The sequence below is a fragment of the Sceloporus undulatus genome, chromosome 2 (genome assembly GCF_019175285.1).
Source record: "Sceloporus undulatus isolate JIND9_A2432 ecotype Alabama chromosome 2, SceUnd_v1.1, whole genome shotgun sequence".
In the NCBI taxonomy this organism is placed as follows: Eukaryota; Metazoa; Chordata; class Lepidosauria; order Squamata; family Phrynosomatidae; genus Sceloporus; species Sceloporus undulatus.
In genome coordinates this window covers 17,599,177-17,620,308 of record NC_056523.1, presented here as the reverse complement: position 1 = coordinate 17,620,308, position 21,132 = coordinate 17,599,177, and the positions used below count along the sequence as shown (strand labels likewise).

At 42.2% G+C, this 21,132-nt stretch overlaps 1 protein-coding gene across 1 annotated transcript in view; it reads right to left on the bottom strand.

Moving 5' to 3' along the window:
• The window catches only part of LOC121923078 (neural proliferation differentiation and control protein 1-like), a 27,796-nt gene extending 10,234 nt beyond the window's left edge, over positions 1 to 17,562 (bottom strand). Inside the window, exons 1-5 of the mRNA XM_042453186.1 lie at positions 17,187 to 17,562; positions 12,210 to 12,362; positions 8,981 to 9,094; positions 7,899 to 8,114; positions 6,900 to 6,966 (exon numbers count right to left, since the gene is read on the bottom strand). Coding sequence (XP_042309120.1) covers positions 6,900 to 6,966; positions 7,899 to 8,114; positions 8,981 to 9,094; positions 12,210 to 12,362; positions 17,187 to 17,259 — 623 coding nt within the window. The 5' untranslated portion in view covers positions 17,260 to 17,562. The remainder of the gene's footprint in view (positions 1 to 6,899; positions 6,967 to 7,898; positions 8,115 to 8,980; positions 9,095 to 12,209; positions 12,363 to 17,186) is intronic.
• Positions 17,563 to 21,132: the final 3,570 nt, after the last annotated feature.

Genomic DNA, 21,132 nt, shown 5'->3' with positions numbered 1-21,132 from the left:
TGGGGAGAGGAACAAAACAAAAACACCGGTTTAAACAAATAACAAGAGAGGGGTTTAACACTATTTCCCCCCAACCCTGATTAAACATAGTCCGTTAAACAATAACAAAACTATAACACTGCTATCATGGACCAAGCATGACTCACTAGAAAAAGTGATAATGCCTGAAAGGTGGGAGGCAATAAGGAAAGAGAAGTCACAAACACAAGTGGATTAATCCATCAAGGAAACACCTGAGTCTGCAAGAGAGAAGACTCATGATGACAGATGGCTGATAAAGTGACTGTGGTTGTTGGATGGCTTCAATCACCAGGGTCGTCTGATTTGATAGCAAACGACAACATAATCTGTAACCATAAACTACTGCTTACTTGTTGTTATGTGGCCTTCAAGTTGCTTCCAACTTGTGGTAACCCTAGAACCATAGTGGGATTTTCGACTTCTTTGGTGGAGGTTTGCCCTTGCCTTCCCTGGACGGCTAGAGATGTGAGTTGCACAAGTCACCCAGTGGGTGTTTCATGGCCAAGCCTGAAATCAAACTCTGGTCCTCCAAGAGCCGTAGTTCAACACTCAACAGCACTATGCCAGTGGCTCTCCACATCCAGCACACACTGAAATTCACACAGTGAAATTCATCAACTGGCCAGAGTTCTGTAAACTTAAACAAAATAACTCTATCAGGTTATACATTCAGCTACAGAACACACAATGTGTGTGGAGGGGGATAGGATAAAAGAGAGACAAATTAAAGATGATGATGGATGATGAATGATGATGATGATGATAATAAATTTATTTGTATACCACTGTTCCACAGATCAACAGCGGTTTACAACCATAGAAAACCATTACAACCACAAAAAACCGTTACAAACATCTCTAGATAAAAACCAATTATACAAAATTAAAAACACAGTCATACAGCAAAGTAAGGCAGGGAATCAATGGCATCAACATACACAACTTCATTGTCAGGGGGGAAGGCTTGACAAAAAAGAAGGTTTTCAGCCTTTTTAAACAATGTTTCTAGGGGGGTCATCAAACGGACGCTCCTCGGAAGGCTATTCCAGATTCGCGGGGCTGCCATTGAAAGGCCATCTGGGATCTTTCACACACTTTGAGACAAACTGAAAGAAAGAAGTTGGTAGCATGAGACTTGATTCTGTTTCTCAGATGTGTACACTTGTCTCTCCACATTCACTGGGGTTAGGGGAACAGGCTCCCCCATGAATGTAGAAAAACCACAAATAACAAAAGTACTATGTTTTACTGACAGAACCCCCTCTAAGAATCTCTATGATGTTTATCACACTATAAACTCTTAAAGTGCTTCTATTCACTTTGACTCCTCTAGCTGCCTCCTGTTGCATTCTGGGATTGGCCAGTTCGAAGGAGGGGGTATTTAGATTCTCAGGCAGAGAACTTCTCTGCCTGAGAATTCTAAATACTCGTCCTTAAAACTGCAAATCCCAGAATGCAACAGGAGGCAGCTAGAGGAGGGCAAAGTGGAATAGAAGCACTTTAGAGTATAGTTGACTAAACCATCTATGTCTCCCTGTGGGTCAACATTTGCCAAGATTAACCATGAATGCACTGGAGGAGCCTACAAATGCCTAATGGAGTGTTTCCCTCTAGGAATCTCTAGTCCTTCAGTGCAACTTATGGTTAAAGTGTGACGCGTAGATTGCCTTGGAGGATCTAGATATTCCTAGAGAGAGCAGATTAATAAAATCCGTGAATAATCACATCCACAAAGTCCAAAGCCTCAAATGTGGAGGAAGGGTAAGTCAGGCTCAAGTCTATGAAAACCTCAGTTACCAACTTTTTATTTCATCTCAAAGGTGCTATCACATACATCAATGAAGAGAGAAGAATGGTGAGGACCTTGTTGGTACTTGAAAGCTCAGTATTTCTTCTAAATTTCACATTTGTTAGTCTTAACTGGGTAGAAACACTGGTGGCACAGGTGGTAAATGCCTGTACTGCAGACACTCACCAAACCATAAGGTTGTGAGTTCAATACCATGAAAGGGCTCAAGACTGACCCCAGGCTTACATCCTTCTGAGACACTAAAATGAGTACCCAGCTTGTTGGGGGCAATTAGCTTACAGTTGTAAATCACTAGACACTGTTAGTTCAGTATGAAGTGATATAAATGAAGCTGTTTGTTTGTTGTTTGTTTGTTTTTAGACCAGAAAGTCAGCATGGCAGTGGTATGGTGTGTTGGACTTGGACTCTGGGAGACCAGTTCAAATTCCACACAGCCATGGAAACCTACGGATGACCTTGCACAAATCACACCTTTCAGTCTCAAGGAAGGCAAGGGGAAAAAAAAAAAAACCCTCTGACCAAAATTCTGCCAAGAAAAACCCCATGATAGGTCTCCAGGTCACCAAAATTCCAGAAAGACTAGAAAGCACAAAACAAAAAAAACTGGGTGGCCCCCACAAAACTTGTGTGCAACACATCTCTAAACCAAGGTGCATGGATATAAAAGGTCAGTCAATTTATTTTAACAACTAAGCAAAACAAATCCATAAAAATGCTTCCCCATCCTGACAGTAAAAATACATCAACATTCAATAAATAAGAAAGTTGTTGCCCTTTAATGAGTTCTAAAAGAAAGATTTAAAGAGTAGGGTTGGTCCTAACTTTAGGGTGGCATGTGGCCCTTATTGATTATTGGAAACAGACCAACTTGCTCATTGGCAGTTAGTGTGGCCAGAGTGTGTAGCCTCTCCAGATTATTATTTTTTAAAGTAACATTCAACAAAAGAAAACTTACAGTAAGGCCAGCTTGCTATGTTGTTGTTGTGACTTCAAGTCGTACCGGTTTATGGCGAGCCTAATGGCAAGCCTATTGGAGGATTTCTTGGCAAGTTTCTTCAGGGTGGGTAACTATTGCCATCCCTCTGAGGCCGAGAGAGTGTGACTTGTCAACATACATAACATCAAAAATAGGAAAGATTTTAATGGCCTGTAAAAACATCTCATGATTAATTCCAGGCTACAGAAAAGGTGCACTGGCCGAAGATAGCAACACAGCCAACCGGGGAACCAGTATCGGTACCATCAGCCCAGTGCAGTAAGTAATTTTGGCGTTTAGTTGTGGCATGGGGGGAGAGATGGTTGCCAGAATGAAAACTGGAAACTCCTGTAACCTTTACTGGTTGCATAAAAGAGAGATTCACAAGGAGGTGCTGCTTATTGTTACCTGGTGTTTTCCAACGTCACACAAGCGCTACATTTCCTCTTCTCACAACCATGCAGGGCCCACTGTACCCACAAAAACAAGCAAGTTACTTGACACACAAAGCAGAGACCTCTCCAGTGTTCAGTTAGGTAACCTAAGGTGAGATGCGGTCTCTTCCATTCACTAGTACTTGGACTGCACTACAGCTGTGAAATCAATGCAGTTTGACACCACTTAACTGCATGGCTCAATGCTATGGAATCCTGGCACTTACATTTGTGTGAGTTATTTAGCCTCCTCTGTCCAGAGACCTCTGCATACCACAACAAAAACTACAAATCGCAGGATTCCATAGCATTGAGCCACGGCCAATGGCAGTTAAAGTGTTGTCAAACTGGATTATTTCTGCAGTGTGGATGCAGCCGGGGGTCGTGGAATCGTGACATGAATCTGAATGGTGGGAGATTTAGGATACTTGTTCACAGAGGTACAGTGCAATGAGTGAACCCATTGCCAACAGAATGTACCCTACACTGTCAAAATAATGCAGTGTGACACCACTTTTACTGCCATGGCTCCACCTACAGAATCACGAGATGTGTAGTTTTGTGAGGCACCAGCACACTACTTTCCCAAAACGACCAAACTGAGAAGCTGCCTAAGCAGCCCACGAATAATTTATCAGTCTTCAGAAAGGGTGGGGCTGCTTTTAGGGTTGTCATTTCAGGACTCTTTAAGTACTGTAGCTCCCATCCTATGGAAACCCTGGAATTTAATTTTACAAATCTTTAACCTTCTCTGCCACAAAAAAAGTGCTCGTGCCTCTCAGACTAGAATACCAGGAATTGTGAGATGGAGCCATGGCAGTTTAAAGTAGTGTCAAACTGCATTATTCAACAGCAGTTGGTACCCCTATATAGACTATAATAGGAGTCTGGACAACCAACTGAGATGACTTTAAGGGGAGGTTAGAGAGATTAATGGAAGATAAATCCATCAGGACACACTAACTTCGTGATAGAATTGGCTTGTGGGGTCAGAGCAGCATGCCTTTAAATATCGGCTAGTGCAGACCCTCCTGGATCCTACTTAAAGGCTTCTCTAAGTATCTAAGAAAACTCACTATCAGCGCCGGATGTTGGGCTAGACAAGAGGGACAGGATGATGGTTAATCAGATCCACCAATGCTCTTTGAATCTATATCTCCTTCCTACCGCCCCCTCAGTACAGGACTCTAGACTAGCTCAATCTGCCAGGTTATCACCACACAACATCAGAAGAAACTTCTCACCAGTGAGGAGAAAGTTCTCATAGTCAGTCACTCTGGGGAAAAAGGAAAGCTGGAACAACCACTAGAACAGGAGGGGTCATTTCTTAGTTTACAGTGCCAACCCAACGCATTTTTCATGGAGGCGCAATAAGCAGAGGTTGACCATACTACTTGCCCATGCCAGGGTCATAGTGCCATTCGGCCTTTCAAGCCATGGATTCGCACTAACAGATTCAACAAAGCTTGATTTGCCATTTTATGCAAGGAACATTTTACTTTGTTGTGTGGTCGTGCCTTCAAGGTGTTTCTGACTTACTAGGAGAAACGTATCATGGTGCTGCTATGTAACCATGTCTTCCTGTTGCAAAAAATAAAGGCCTCTCCTGGCCTAAGTGGCTCTGGTGGTGGGCAAAAAAATGTGGGAATGCCCCCAGATTTCACAGAAGGCCATTTGGGGGCAAGCAAGATTGAATTGTGGAGTTGGGATGGCCCTCCAAAGTCTGCCTCTGCCAGCCGGGCACCCCAGTGCAATGAGTTGTAATTTACAACAGCTTCGGGACCAGCCTAGTGTCCTCCAGATGCTCAGTTTCCATACTGGATGAGGATGATAGAGAGCTGCAACCCATTATCTTTGAGCATGTGTTGTTTAGTGTGGATAGCAGTCTCCGAATGTATCCTTGGTATATGGTAGGGTTGTGACCTGGCAAGTCACATGCTCCTCAACCAGGCCTCAGAGGCAAAGCAATGCACTGCCATTAATGTGTAGTACTATATCAATATAGGACTAAATTAGAAAATTAAGTAACAAAATGCAGTTCAGATGTTATGGCCACGATCTTAAATAATAATTGTGTGTTGTTGTTTTTTAAAGTGTTCTTTTAAAGCACGTTTTTGGCTGAACTTATTTTAATTGAAGGATTCGTTTCTGAATGGCATTTCTTGCACTTTAAAATAAAGTGTTTAAAAAGAAGCACCCGTCATTGGATACTGATCAAACAGTGAACAACTGCCAATAAACAATCAAAATTAAAACGTTTACATTCAGAGTCATTGTGGTTGCAGTAAGAGGGTTGGAAAATATAGCCAGATTTTTTAGAAAAAGATTATTAATCAATTGAAAAAAGAAAAATATACTTTTTAAGTTATTTGGTTTAAGCCAGACAATTTGGTTTAAACTAGAAAACCTTGTTTTAGATGTAGAGATAAAATATGTGTGTGGTTGTTTTCTATGTTTAATAAACATGATTTTCCAAAAAATGAGATTATTGGTGATTTTGGCCAAAAATGATTATTTTGGCCGAATGATTATGTTGTTGTTGATGTGTGCCTTCAAGTCGTTTCCAACTTATGGTGCCCCTAAGGTGACCCTATCATGGGGTTTTCTTGATAAGTTTCTTCAGAGGAGAGTTGCCATTGCCATCCTCTGAGGCTGAGAGAGTGTGACTTGCCCAAAATCACCTCGTAAGTTTACACGACTGAGCTGGGAATCAAACCCTGGTTTCCAAGAGTCATAGTCCAACACTCAAACATTACACTGGCTCTGAATGATCCTGAGGGGACCTTAAATGCAAAATAGATTATTAAATTTTGTTTTTTCTATTCCAATTCACATTTCTGTTAGAATATGGATGGGAAAAGTGTGATCCCAGAGCCACATGGGGCTCTTTTCACTGCCCTGAAGATCTCATTCTCTGGGCTGCTCTTTTCCTGCCATACCTCCCTCCTGCACTGTTTAAGATAAAAAAAATTATACCTCTTTTTCAAAACTTCCACTCTTGGTTGTTTGTGTTTTGGAGGGGCATTTTTGGCAGTTGTGCAACCTCTAAAGAGTTCAAGTGGAAGTAAAGTCGTGTTTAGACCCACTGTACTTTCCCACACCTATCCCAATGCTCTTCTACTTTTACACATTGTTTAGAGATTCACCATGTCTTACTCTGGCCCAGGGAGCGTTAGTAAATCAGAGGTGGGCAAAAGGTTGATCCCAGTCTCCTAGGTCCAATCTATACTGCAAAAATAATGCAGTTTGGCACAGTTTTAATTGACAGGGCTCCATCCTTAGCTTACTTGCTGATTAGCTTACTTACTGTTCACCGCTATGATCTTTGGAATAGCGGTATATAAATAAAACAAATTATTATTATTATTATTATTATTATTATTATTATTATTATTATTATCCTATGGAATTATGGGATTTGTAGTTTGTTGTGGTACCAGAACTCTCTGACAGAGAAGGCTAAATGTCTCACAAAACTACAGATCCCAGAATTCCATAGCATTAAGCCATGGCAGTAAAAGCAGTGTCAAACTGCATTCATTCTGCAGTGCAGATGCAGCCAGAGTTGACCATACTGGCCTGGATAGAGCAATGGTTTTCACTCTGTATAATGCAGTTCTCTATGATTCTAACATACCATTAAAGGTGTAGTTCCTACCTGTACCAGCAAATGGCAGCTACCACCAGTCCAGAGACCCCTGTCACTGTGCACATCACCACAAGAGCTGTAAGGAGGACAATTAAATCTTTGAGTCACTGCCACATACAAATGGTCACTCTCTAGTTGCACTCTTTCCCATTGCATTGTCCATATAACCAGCCTAGATTCCCTGATCTCATGGCCTGGCTCTGAATCTTAGGATTTGGCCCCTCTTTTCCAGTCCTCAGAGCAAGAAGAAGGAATTTCAGGGTGAGAGTGCTGTCTTGAAAGGTGTGTATATGCATTTCCCTCTTTTATTAGACTAGAGTTTTGTTGTTGTTTTTAGTGGAATGACATATTCTGTGCAACTGTGGTTGATGCTTCATGTTATTGTAGAATCACAGAATCGTAGAGTTGGAAGAGACCACAAGGGCCATCTAGTCCAACCCCATTTTGTGGTGAATACACAATCAAAGCACTCATGTGCAATGCTCTAACTGGGGGCTTCTCCTTGTAGCATCACTGGGGCCTGCATCCTGTGACATCAGAAGGGATCACCCAGGGATGTGGGACAAAATGAGGGCATTGCCCCCCTAAATAGGAATTTTGACCCTGAAATAAAGTTTTCTTTCAATCTCCCATTTTGTAGTATTGCAGAGAGTGAGACGCTGAAAACTGTTCATGTTAAGTATGCTTCAGTTTGTTGTGTTGACATTCCCTTGGTCACTTTGCCTGCCCCTTTTCTTGGGTTGCCTATCATCTGTTCTTAAATGCTGAACTGGAATTTAAATTACAGCACTGCTAGAAATCTGAAGAGTGAATAACATTTCCTGGGGGAAAGAATTCATATTTGCAAGACCATGCCCTTATTTTGTTGCACTTCCAGGTCTTTCCCAAGTCTTATGCTTTGGCCCTTAAATCTCAGGGCCTTGGATAGTCCTGACCCATGACAACCCTAGCCCTGAGTTCTTATGCCATCACCTCAGCCAATTTTTCCTGATTCACTCTTATACTTACTGAGGGTCACAGCTTTGTTCAGGTTAGTCACTGGGGGACGGGACCTTTGCTTGAAATCCACTTTCACACTCCTTGGGGGTATGGTGGCCTGGACCGTGGTGCTTTCATAAGATTCGGAAGTAACTGGGACGGTGCTTGCAGAATAGGAGACTTCTGTGGGGAGAGAGGTGGGGAAAGGAGTGGGGGAGTTGGCTGGTTCAAACTCCTCAGTGCTGCCTAGAAAGCAGGAAAAAGAAAGAGAAATTACAGTACAGTTGTTTGAACAGCATGGCATAGTGGTTTGAGTGTTGGACTATGACTCTGGAGACCAGGGTTCCCTTCCCAGCTATGAAACCCACTGGGTGACCTTGGGCAAGTTACACTCTCTCAGCCTCAGGGGAAGGGAATGGCAAACCTTTTCAAACAATTCATGCCGAGAAAACCCCAGGATAGGTCCTCCTTAGGGTTGCCATACATCAGAAACTTGAAGGCACACAACAACACCAGTTTGAAGCATCCTATTTTCCTCCCCCCTCTGGCTCTTTATCACACTGCCTCCTAGTGCCACGTTACATCAATAACTTCTGTAATGTATGTCTGAAAGCCTGGAAAACTACTGCCAGTCGATGTAGGCCAGTAATACAGTGGGCCTTCCACATTTGCTGGAGTTGCAAGCATAGGGTCCCCGTGAAAGTGGGAAACTGCAAATAAAACCCCACTGTTCTTGTTTTAACCTGAGGGAACAACTCTCTAGGTCCTCCAGCACAACTGGTGGTCAACATGTGCAGGAGGTTGACACTAGAATTGTGTCGGAGGATCTACAAACAATTAGAGAAATTTTCTCTCTAGGATTCTGTAGGTCCTCCAGTGCAACAACTGGCAGGTGTTGACCTTAGAATCACACTGGAAGACCTAGAGATTCCTAGAGAGAAATATTAATACAATCCGTCAATAACCAAATCTGCAAAAGTCAAATCCACAAATGTGGAGGAATGGCTGTACTGAGTTGTGGTTCTCAGCACAAGGCAGGTTCCTATGCCCTGAATGCTAATACCATAGGAGCCTATTGTGGTGAGAGGTGGAGGATTGTTAGATTTGCATACCAGGCAGAGTGGTCTCCATGCCTGATGGCTGTAGCTCCTTCTCATGCTTGGCCAGAAGGGAACGGATGAGACCAGGCAAGTCTTTGGGCCTCTTTTGGGTTTTTGCTTTGCTTTCTAAAGCAGAACAAAGAAAGAAAGAAAGAAAGAAAGAAAGAAGGATGGAGCAGTTGATGGCCTTTAATCACAATGTATACATATCCTCCTCCTCTTCGCTCTATCAGTTGACTGTACAGTAGGCCTTCCACATTCACTGGGGTTAGGGGCACAGGACTCCCGTAGAAGTGGAAAAAACACAAATATATTTTAAAAAAACACTTTTCATTTTAACCCAAGAGAACAGCTCTCTAGAAATCTCTAGGTTCTCCGGTGCCATTCTTTGGTCTCATTCACACTACATAATAAACCATTTTCCAAACTGGTATAAATTGATTTAAAGGACCCTTGTTTACACTGGCACCAAATTTCTCCAGCATAGTTTGCCGGGGCGGGGGGGGGGGGGTGCTAAAGCCAGTTAAACTGGTTCTTCTGAATCTGAGGCATTTGCCATATTTAATTAAATGATTTGGTTCAACACAAGTGTGAATTCATTGTCAATTGGATTCAGTTACCTGTGGTGTGATCATCCCTTTGATGCAACTCTATTTTGAATCGATCCTATTGTTAATATGAATGTGAAATGGATTAAATTGAAATGGGGAAAGTTTGATCGCGGTAACCAAAGTCTGAACATCTATTCAGTGTTGAATCGCTCCATCGATTTGAAATGAGCCAACACAAAAATCGGTTTATTATGTAGTGTGAATGGGGCATTCTGTCAACATCAACCAGAGGTTCATCTTAGAATCATGTTGAAGAACCTAAAAATGCCTAGAGAAATGTTTTCTCTAGGAATCACTAGGTCTTCCAGCATGACTTTATGGTCATCGTCCAGTAGAGTAAACCTAGAGTAAATCCATCAGGGCTAGCTTGAAGAAGAAGAGCCCTCCCTCCGGTCCATCTGCCTTTGACCAGGCCTCAGAGGGAGAGAAGAACTGCTGGACCTGATCCCCTCCCTCCCTCACCATTCCCTTCTCGTTTTGTGTCGTGTCTTTTAGATTGTAAGCCTGAGGGCAGGGAACCGTCTATTATCCCCTCTATTGTAAACCGCTTGGATTCCCAGTGATTGGGCGGTATATAAATAAAACCTATTATTATTATTATTATATCAATTAAATCCACAAATAACCAAAGCTGTAAAAGTCAAAGCCATAAATATAGAGGGCCAACTGTACTTGTTATAATACTGCCATTAGTGGGACACAAAGTAGACTGCAAAGTAAGGCAAACAATTAAAACAGACCTCTGACCTGAGGAGTTTACAGTCAAAATTTCAACAGTTGGGTTGGATGTAAAGAGCCAGCATACTGATTGAAAACTGTACAAAATTGGCTTCCAAATTCTCTCCCCCCCCAAGATCTAAGCAAACCATGCCCTGCCCCCACTGAGTCTGCTGATCCTTTTCTCCTTTGCATGGATGTACTCATTTTGGCTACACAAAGATATTCACATGTTTACATATTAAAACAAGTACAGACACCTACATACAATATACTACTATGAGGCATATTATCCAGGGCAGAAGAAAAGCATGGAGGAAAGCTACACACCATCCTTCCAACACCTGTGTTCAAGACATATCCAACCAGACACTGGAGAAGGGAGCCTGCTTCTGGCAGCACCAAGGAGTAGACAGTCAAGAACTGGTGTCTGCATGTTACTGGATTTATTTTGTTTAAAAAGTTCTGGTCCTAGAATGGGTATCAACATAAGGGCAGCACAGAACCCCCAAAACTCATTTCGCCCAGTAATTTCACATGTGGAACAACAACAACAGCAGCAGCAGTTGTTGTTGTTGAACCAGGATGTGCTCACAATATCCATTTTCCAGCACAGATCACCCACCAAAAGTTTTATCTGTCTCATAATGAGGCCTGAAACCAGAATTAAATGGATCTCAAATAAATAATTCAACTCATCCAAGCTTAAGTACCCCCATATACCTCTAGCATCATTGAAACATTTAAGGTGGCCAGAGGTATTTTCAGTTTTGTTTTGTTTTTAAAACCCAAAACCAAATCAAAAAGTCTCATCACCACCTCTTTTAGCCACAATGGAGTCACTCCCTTTTGAAAGAGGCATTCACCAATATCATCCCTCATTAGGCCTGTCTCAGTCCACCACCAGCTTTTTTAAACTGGGAAAGAAAAGGGTCAAACACATACTCTGAGTTTCAACTAACCTCAGGCTGTACAGAACTAAAAGTATCTGTTCAGGAGAATCTCTAGGTGACGATTTAAGGGGGTCTGACACCACTGCTCCCCAAATGTCTGTTTTTTGGCAGAAACAGACTCTGACATTTGCCTGTGTCCCTTGAAAACACTGAAGAAATGGTGTGAGTGGGGTGAGGCTCAATGGAAGAAGGATTTTAATAAGTAAGTAAGTAAGTAAGTAAATAGTTCCATCTTCCAAAATTAAATTCTTTTAAAAGTTTCTTTTAAAAAATCTCATCTTACCAAATTTTCACTTTAACCATATGAAATTATGCACATGTAAATACATTTAGGCTGTGCACATGATATTGTAATTTAAAATAGGAATTTTAATTCTACTAGTTTATGTCACAACGGTTGCCATTACATTCAGTGACATACAGGAATTATGATTTATGAGTAACATTAGTACAAAAACATTACTAAGGATTCTGTTTGGAGTGGGATGGGAGGAGGGCAATGGGGGGTGACACCATGAGCTTACCACACTTGGTGACGCCAATCCTAACTGGATGAGCAGAAACCCAGGTTAAATTAACTGAGCCTATAACAAATATGGCATCCAAGTTTGCATGATTAGGCATGATTTTATCTGCAAATGTTCACACAGATTGGTCACAACTGTTTATTGGGCAATCTGAATTTATTTTTCTTTATTTTCTTAGGAAAGAAAGAGACAGAGACAGACACACCCTAAAGCTGAGGCTGTATCCCTGCAGCTATGACTGTGTCACTCAGGATTATCATCTGGGAAAACAAGGTGTCTTCCATAATCTATTTTGCATGCTAAAAGCAATTTGGTAACTATTAATTATCATAATTTGAAATCTTAAACACTGTGCTTGCTCTCCCTGCCAAGTGTCAGAACGCTCCCCCTCCAACCGATGTTTGAGACATCCAGAAATTCACAGGCCTCTTACCATGCTTAGGGACTTTCTTGGGTACACAGTCACCACCAGAGTCCTCCTCATAATTGGGAAAACAAGGTCCACAGGTAGGCGCCCCATCAGGCCCACATCCCAAACGTCGACGGAGTAAGCAGTTGAGTTTGTACCTGGCAGGGCAGAGGGGGTCTGTAAAAGTGAACGTGAAAAAAATAAGAGAAGGGAAAGCTGACAGTAAAGTTTAGAAAGAATCCTTACTCCCTCCCATGACCTCAAGCTGTCTCTCTTTCTCCCCATTGATGAAAAAATAGACACTCTGGCCTTTGAGACCAAACCTGCATATTACACAGCAATAGCAATAGCAAGTACATTTCTATACTGCTTATCAGTGCACTTAAGCACTCCCTAGGTGCTTTACAATGTGTAAGCTAATTCCTCTCAACAAGCTGGGTACTCATTTTACCTACCTACAGAGGATGCAAGGCTGATTGGACCCTGGAGCCCTGCCTGGGATCGAACTCACAACCTTGTGGCTGTGAATGGCTGAAGTACCAGCATTTAACCATTGCACCACCAGGGCTCCCTTGTAGTACCATACATATTGTGGCAGGAGTGTGTGTGGACACTTTTTAAGAGACAGACATGGCCAAGTCTGGGAAATGTCAACCCTCCTTCCATTCTTCATTCCTTTGCAGTCTATTCCTTCAATCACTTTTCACCCAATTGAATCAGGTTGGGATAAAAGCACTTGGGAGAATGGGCTGAGAAGAAGAGAGCTACAAGAGAGAAGGTTTTAGCTTCCCCCAGTGGCACCGGATCGCTCCCGAGTCAACGCTGGTGAATCTGCTTTAGGTTTTGGTCTAGATTTAAAGGGAGCTATCCAGGGTAGCAAATCCCACATCCCAAATAGGTCTCACACCTTGGATAGTTTCTTTAAAACTTTTCAAAATGTGAAGTGGATTCACTGCTCAGCAGATATAGGAACCATGAAGACAAATTCTTATTTGTTAACTGTTGTCAAGTTGTTTTTAACTTATAGTGACTCTATGAATAAGAGACCTCTAAGACACCCAGTTATTGACAGGATTGATCTTGCTAAGTCAGGTTATCACTTCCTTGACTGAGTCTATCCACTTGCAATGTGGTCTTCCTCTTTTCCTACTGCCTTCAATCTTACTAAGCATTATTCTCTTTTTGAGTGAGTCATGTCTTCACATAATAGATCAAAGTACAACCATCTCAGTATAGTCATCTTGGGCCCATGTATTTGTCTTTTAATAGTGCATGGTATCTGTAGAACTTTCTTCCAGCACCACTGAGCTGATTTTCTTCCTTTCTTCACTGTCCAGCTTTCACAATCATACATGTTGTTGCTGTGTGTCTTCAAGTCATTTTGTGGTGACCCTAGGGTGACCATATCATGATGGGTTTTTTGGGGCAAGATTTGTTCAGAATGGGTTTGCCTTTCCCTTCCTCTAAGGCTTAGAGATTGTGACCTGGTCAAGAACACCCAGGGAGATTCCATGGCTGAACCTGGTCTCCCAGTGTCTGGGTCTAATACTCAACCCCTTATACCATGCTGGCTCCCTTAATCATACACAGTAATTAGAAATATTATGGAAGGAAACTGCCCCATATGAAGATACAGGGCCACAGCTTCCATGTATTGTCGAGGCTTTATTAATCATCAGATGCTTTGCTCCTTTGTTTATTAGATCTCAAGCTGAAGCAGAGCTTGGAAAAGTTGTTTTTTGAAACTCTGCCTTGTATTAACATTGAACTGTATTAACATTGAACAGATCTCTTTTAAGTGGGCCCTCCATTCTATGTTTTCAAACTACAAGAATTTGCTTAACTCTTAATTGCATACAGTATGCAGCAGGATAGCTATGGTTCTATCTTCTCTACACCTAACAGAATGCTGAAGCCAGGTCCAGCTTTTGAACTGTACTTATATTCTGTGTTTGATTTTTCCAGGCATATATACAGCCATCCCTCCATATTTGTGGCTTTGACTTTTGTGCATTTGAATATTTGTGGATTTGATTAATATGTTCTCTCTAGGAATCTGTAGGTCCTCCTGTGCAACTCTGTTGGACATTAACCATACAGTTGCACTGAAGGACTTAGAGATTACCAGAGAAAACACTTATCTAGGAACTTGTAGGACCTTGCAGCTGTTGACCATAGAGTTGTGCTGTAAGACCTAGAGATTTGAATAGAGGTATTTTTTCAGGTTGAAGAACTAGTGGCATTTTATTTGGAGGTTTTCCACTTTCAAGGGGTCCTGTACCCCTAACCCCAGGGAATAGGAAGGGCTCACTGTATTAGATTGCCCAGAATGCTGACTTCGTTGGATCCTCTTTCATTTCAGAGCCACCATAGTGCCAGCAACCATTTCAACTGTAATTGCTGCTCTGTGGTCACACTTTGTAGTCACAAAATCCTGCACTCTGAAAGTGGTTGTAAACAAGTTTGCTGTCGTCACACTTTGCATTTTTCAGCTTGATGATGCATCCTAAAAATGTAACATGGAAACAGCCTCTGAGGCTCTTTGGGCCCTCTTCCCTTTACCTACTAGATCAAGAGTGTGACACCTTTGGCCCTCCAGATATTGTGATCTACAGCTCCCATAATCTCTGTCATTAGCCATTCAGCTTCTGGGCACTAAAGTCCCAGAGCATCTGGAGAACCTACTAGTTCCTCCTGTGAGCTCCAACTTGACAAGCATTTATGCTGCAACCGGTGCAAAGAAGACAAAGGTGCTGTTAACATTTTGTTTCAACCTCAAGGCTGTGTTTCTGGTGGTGAGAGATTGCATTTTCTCAACACTAGACAATACCTCCTCTTCCAGAGGACAAAATTGCCATAAGTGTTTTTTAAAGCTGTGGATGAGAGTTCCCATTTTCAACTTTCCCTTCAGCCATGAAAGGTCTATGGCAAGGAAGTCATTTGTCTCCCAGCTTCAACTCCCTATGTAGAAAGTGGAGACAATAATGGTGAAATGATCTATTTAAGGGTTTCCAGGAAGCCCCCTATGCCTTTTGCACTTTTGCAAAACCATAAATCTCCCCACACCCCTATTTGTTGGGGAATAGTTCAGGGACTATTCCAAAACGATCCATTCTCACTCTAGGAGGAATCTATGCATCTGCTCTGGACCAGGTTTTGGGAGGCACTGCAGACCAGGAGGCAACCATGGGATGAAATATTGGCCCCCATTTCCACTGCAGTTTGCTGAGACACATGAAACACTTCATACACTGTATAAAATGATTGGTTGCTCTGTTTTCCCTAGTGTAACACTAACCATAACAGGAAAATATATTTTCCTGCAAAGGTCAAGAACAACCTGCACTATCCGTGCCCACTATTTCAGGAATCATTAACTTCAGCTTCAACGTTTTTTTTGCTAGACTCCGCATTTCATGGGATGCTAGCCTTGGGGGTACACCTATTGATTCAGCACCATGGACAGCCCCTGTAAAGTCTGCAATACAACCAAGGGTGCCTCTAGTCTACACTGTTGAAGTAATGGAGTTTGACACCACTTTAAGTGCGGTAGCTCCATCCTATGGAATCCTGGGATGTGTAATTTTACAAGATCTTTAGCCTCCTCTGCCAAGGAGTGTCAGTGATGCCTGACAAAACTACAAACCCCAGGATTCTGAATACATGGACCCATGGCAGTTAAAGTGGTGCCAAACTGCATTATTTCGACCATGTAGATGTACCCCCAAAGTGGATTAACATGGAAGCTTCTGACTGACCCTGATCACATTACAGTCTAGTAGTCTTATCCCTCCTCATTCTTCCCTTGAACAAAGATTCTGTCTGTTCTGTTTATTTTCCTATACAGTCCAAGTGTGTTTGCCTTGATACAGAGGGATCTGTTCTAGTTGTGGATTTATATTTTCAAACAGAAGGTAGACTTCAGAAAGAGGGTTCTCGCCTTCTCCCATCACATACAGATGAGGTTCTTGTGGACCTCCCACAGGTAGAAATTAAAACAGTAAAACACTTTGCATCTGACACCTATTATAGTGTGGGATGCTGCACCTGTTGAATGCCTGCCTGTCACAAACCTGTTAAAAGCACAAGAATATTATTTTAAAAGGCAGAATAAAGGGAGTGTAAGTTTTGCCCAGTTTTGAATGAAGAAGCAGGTCTAAGAGTTTGGGAGTTGTGTGGGCATGGGAAGTAGCATAAGGTGGGTTAGGCATAGAGCTGGCAGCCTAGGACTTCTTTGTCCTCTGGGAACAGTTACGCCAGTAATGCAGGTTGAAAGCAGAATGCACCAGGGTCCTCTAGAATGGGAGAGAGATCTAGTCCTTTAGACCAGGAACACAACACTCAGCGGGGTTGAGGGAAGACAGCAAGAACTAACCTGAGCCTGGGAATTGAAGCTAGGACTCATTTGGTGTGCACATCATCAAACAATCCAGACATAAGCATGCACAGAATGCTCTCCTTTTACCACCAACCTTCCTGAGAACATGCAGAACCCAGTCCCCTGCTTGTTTGGTCTTTAGCTGAAGCGACTTCAGATCAAAAGGGATGGATTGTGAATAGGCATTATTAGACACCCCCCAAACCCACCCTAGAGTCAGGGGTCTTGCAAGTTAGACCAAAGAGCGGGGGCTGATGATGCCATAATAACTCCCAGCATCAGAACTGGATACAGAGGAGCCGGCTGCATTTCTTCCAACCAACCAACCTCTCTCTCCGTTTATTCCTTTGCTCTGACTTGTTTGTCACCCCCCCCCCCGTCTTTCTCCTTTCATCCCTTCTCTCTTGATGAGCTGAATATTTCTCTCTCTTTCTTTTTGTTTTCTCCACTCCCTCCTTTTCTCCTCCTCTCCCACATCTCTCTCTTTTGCTCTCCTCTTTCATCAAGTCAGCCACTCTCATTCTTTCTAATCCCATTTCCTGGACCCCCCCTCCCACATACACACTTCAGTTCTGCATCACTCCCCTCTCCCTCCCCACCCCTGAGACAGGTACCCCCCTCACCTGCTTCCCAGCTGGCCCCTGTTGCCAGTAGGGCTGCGAAGATTGCCAGCCATCGGTTTGCTTTGCCCAGCATCTCCTTTCAAAGAATGGCTGGCTGGCTCTGGTGTGTGTTTGGAGGGGGGTGGATGAGTAGGGGCCCCCTCCCCAGCTATACCAGGGGGCTGTCCCCCTTTGCAGATGCTGGCATCTAGCCGAATGCGTGAGAAGACCTGGTAGTGCTGGCAAGGGGAGGGACTGCAGAGCTTTATGAATGAACCAAGGATAGGGAGGGTAGTCAGGCTAGGAGGATAAGGTGGCAGATTTAGAATGAGAAAGTGCAATTTTTCTTCTATACCTTGAGTGCCTGCCAGGGAGGGGAAGAATGGAGATAGATGGATGCTTGGATGGCTGGGGAGAAGGTTGACAAGTTAATTGGCTGGAGAGGCTTGTATAGCAGATATACTGCATCTGTGAATGGGGAGATGAGTCAGAGCTTTGGTCATTATCAGGGCCATAATGTGTGTATGTCTCTAGATGAGGGAGAGAGGAAAGAAGAGAAAAGGATGGTTGGATAGTTGGTTGGTGGGTGGGGAATAGCAAAGAGGTTCCCCAGGTACATGTTGGGCACATACACACCATGTACACTGTGTAAACACTTTGAAAAACCCATCTTAATGCCCCATTCACCAGATGTTTGGTTTAAATTTTAGGAAAAGTAGAAATATTGCATTGCTGGCCCTCAGATTTTCAAAGCATTTCATGGCCTATTGCATTGTACAACCGTCATTTATTTTTTGATTTTATATTTTAAAGACTAATACGTCCTTCCTTCCTTCCTTCCTTCCACTCTTTCCTCTCAAGGTAATTTTTTGTAAAATGTGGCATTAACATTTCAATGATTAGAAAGGAATAAAGAATAAGTATATGTATGTGTGGTGTGGTGGTTTGGGCGTTGGACTAAGACTATGGAGACCAAGCTTTGAATCTTGACTCAGCCATGGAAACCCACTAAGGACCTTATTACGCTAGATGAATCCCAGGATTTAAAAGTAGAAACCCCCCGCCACAAATGTGGGATGTTTTTCAGACAACGTTTCTTCCAAAGAGCAATAAACGCAAAAACAAAGCAAATGGAAAGTCGACAAAAAGGGCGCCTTTTTATTTTCGGGAACTTACGAAAGTAAAAAGGTGTTGTTTTTGTCAACTTTGGTGCAAATGCGTCTGAAAATTTTCTTGCACTTGCAGTTTTTTTCTACTTTTAAAATCCCGTTTCTGCTTGGGATTCGTCTAGTATGATAAGGCTCATGGTGATCTTGGCCAAGTCACATCCTCTCAGTCTCAGAGGAGGGCAATGACAAACTCCCTCTGAAGAAACATGCCAAGAGGACCCCATTATATGTTCACCTTAGGGTCGCCATAAATTGGAAATTACTTGAAGGCACACAACAACATGCATGGAAACACCCATATCACAGTCACAGAAAGAGACACACCTGTAGCACCTGTCTATGAATCTGTTTATGCAGTGTGAAACATAGGCTGTAATCCCAACAATGGCACTTGCCTCAGAGGAAGTTTTATTGGAGTCAGTGAGATGTCTGAGTAGACATGTATCATATTGTCTTCTTATTTGCATTTGGAGTTCTAATGCAAAAGCAATGTTATGTTAATGTTCAATGCAGCTGCTGCTCTCCAGAACTGGCTGCAATATCACTGCCCTAGAAGGGCAGCAGAGTTTTGCATTAAAAGTTGTCTAACAGTGAGATCCCATACACATTTGCACACTGAATTCAATGGTATTTACTCCAGTGAAGTAAGAATGAGAGCCAGCATGGTTTGAGTGTTAGACTAGAACTCTAGGAGACCATGATTCAAATCCCTGCTCAGCCATGAAAGCCTGCTGGATAACTTTGGGCAAGTCACACTCTCTCAGCCTCAGAGGAAGGCAGTTATGAACCTCCTCTGAATAAATCTTGCCAAGAAAACCCTATGATGGAGTCACTGTAAATCAGAATTGACTTGAAGGCATGTAACAACCACAAAAGCATGTACAGGATTGTAGCCCAAACTATATTTACACACTATGAAATTATAGCTTCTATTTCTATGCTGACAAACAAACACCTGTTCATACCAGAACAAGTAATTCCTTCAGATTTACTAGTATTTCCTGATGTTCTGATGTCCAAAATCTGCCTCAATTTTTTCCTTTCCTCGAGGCCTGCTACATGAAAAAGAAGACATTTATGCATCCACATACTTGTTACATTTATTGTAAAGTACACAAGGACAGGTCTCTGCCCTGAGGAATTTAACAATCTAAATTCACTAGAGGTGAGGCTATGGAAGAGGCAGAAGGAAGTGAGGTAACCAAGGAAAAATGTGTCATTATTTTAGTTATAGGTATGTAGGTTTATTTAGGCTTATTTAGAGTTGGGTACAGGGATAGTGTGGCTTGAATGTTGGACTGCGACTCTGGAGACCAGGGTTCGAATCTTGACTTGCCCATGAAACCCACTGGGTGACCATGTGCAAGTCACACTCTCTCAGCCTCAGGGGAAGGTTTGCAATGGCAAACCTCCTCTGAAGAAATCTTGCTAAGAAAACTTCATAGTGGGGTTGCCTCAGAAATGAATTGAAGGCACACAACAACAAGAAATAGGGATTAAGGAATTATGATACATCTTTAATAGTGCTGGTTTTTTCTCTGTCCAGTCAAGTGTAAAACCTTAGCTAGGTCAATACAGTACATGTGTTTTCAGTCTCCATGGAGACATACTTGTCCACAGTGAAGAGACAGATGATTTTTAAAGCATCAAACAGAGAAGTTTGTTCTGGATCTCAAAGGGATTCAGTTAATTACTTAGAGCATATATTGATTGGAGTGAATGATGAAAACAAAATATTAAAAAGCGATAGCGAGACATTCTGGCATCTACTTTCCTCAGCTGCTCTGAATCAAAGTAAGTCAAAATCAAACAAGGAGATACAATTACAGAGATTTCCTAGAGCCAAATTTCCCTCCTGCAAAGAGCATAAGAAGAATTCATATGAGACTGACAGATGTTCATTTGTTAAAAGAAAATAAAAGAGTAGGCCCAGTCTGTGAATCCATTATTATTATTGTGGGGCTGAGGTGTTTAGTTTTGTACTTACGTTAGCTTGACAGAAAACTGTTGAAATGTACTTTGCAGTGCTCTATAAATAAATGATAATAAAAATAATAATATAGAATATTAAATGTCTACTTGTGTACTTCACAGCTAGGTTAAATGTCACAAGTGAACTGTTATGTTTCATCCATAATATGGACAGTCTGCTAAAGACAGGTTAGAAAAAACTGCCTATTTTTCAAATGTTCAATTCCTTGATAATATGCTAGATAGATTTATACCTTAAGGCTTAAATCCTATTGTTAGTCCCAAACTAGATTAGCCCCATTGAATTAACAGAAATCCTAGGTAACTTTCCAAATTACCATTTGTTTAATGGGTCCATACCCTCTAACTGTCCCAGTTTGGCAGGGACAGTCCCTATTAAACCTCTCCTGTCCTACGTCTTCAACTGTTTTTAAAATGTTCCAGTTCCTCTCTCCTCCTCTCACTTTCCCCTGTTGTTCTCCACTTACTTCAGTTGCTGCAAATCAAGTTCAAAGTGCAAAAGTAGTTTGTACTCAGTTAACTCAGCAGGGAGAGAGGATAGAAGAGGATAGGAGAAGAAGAAGCAGTCTTCCCCTTCCCAGTAGGCTCAGGCAAAAGCAAGCTACTGCAGCCTTTCCTCACTTGTGTGTTCTTCCTCATTAATAATTTTTGCTGTCTTGACCAAACTCTGAGGTTGTCTGGCCTCACATCGCCCAGTTCTCATCTGTGAAATCCTGAAGGATATGTATATCTACTCTAGTTGGAAGTAACAATTGAATTTAGACCGATAGAAAAATACAATAACAAAATCCAAAGCTACAACAGGT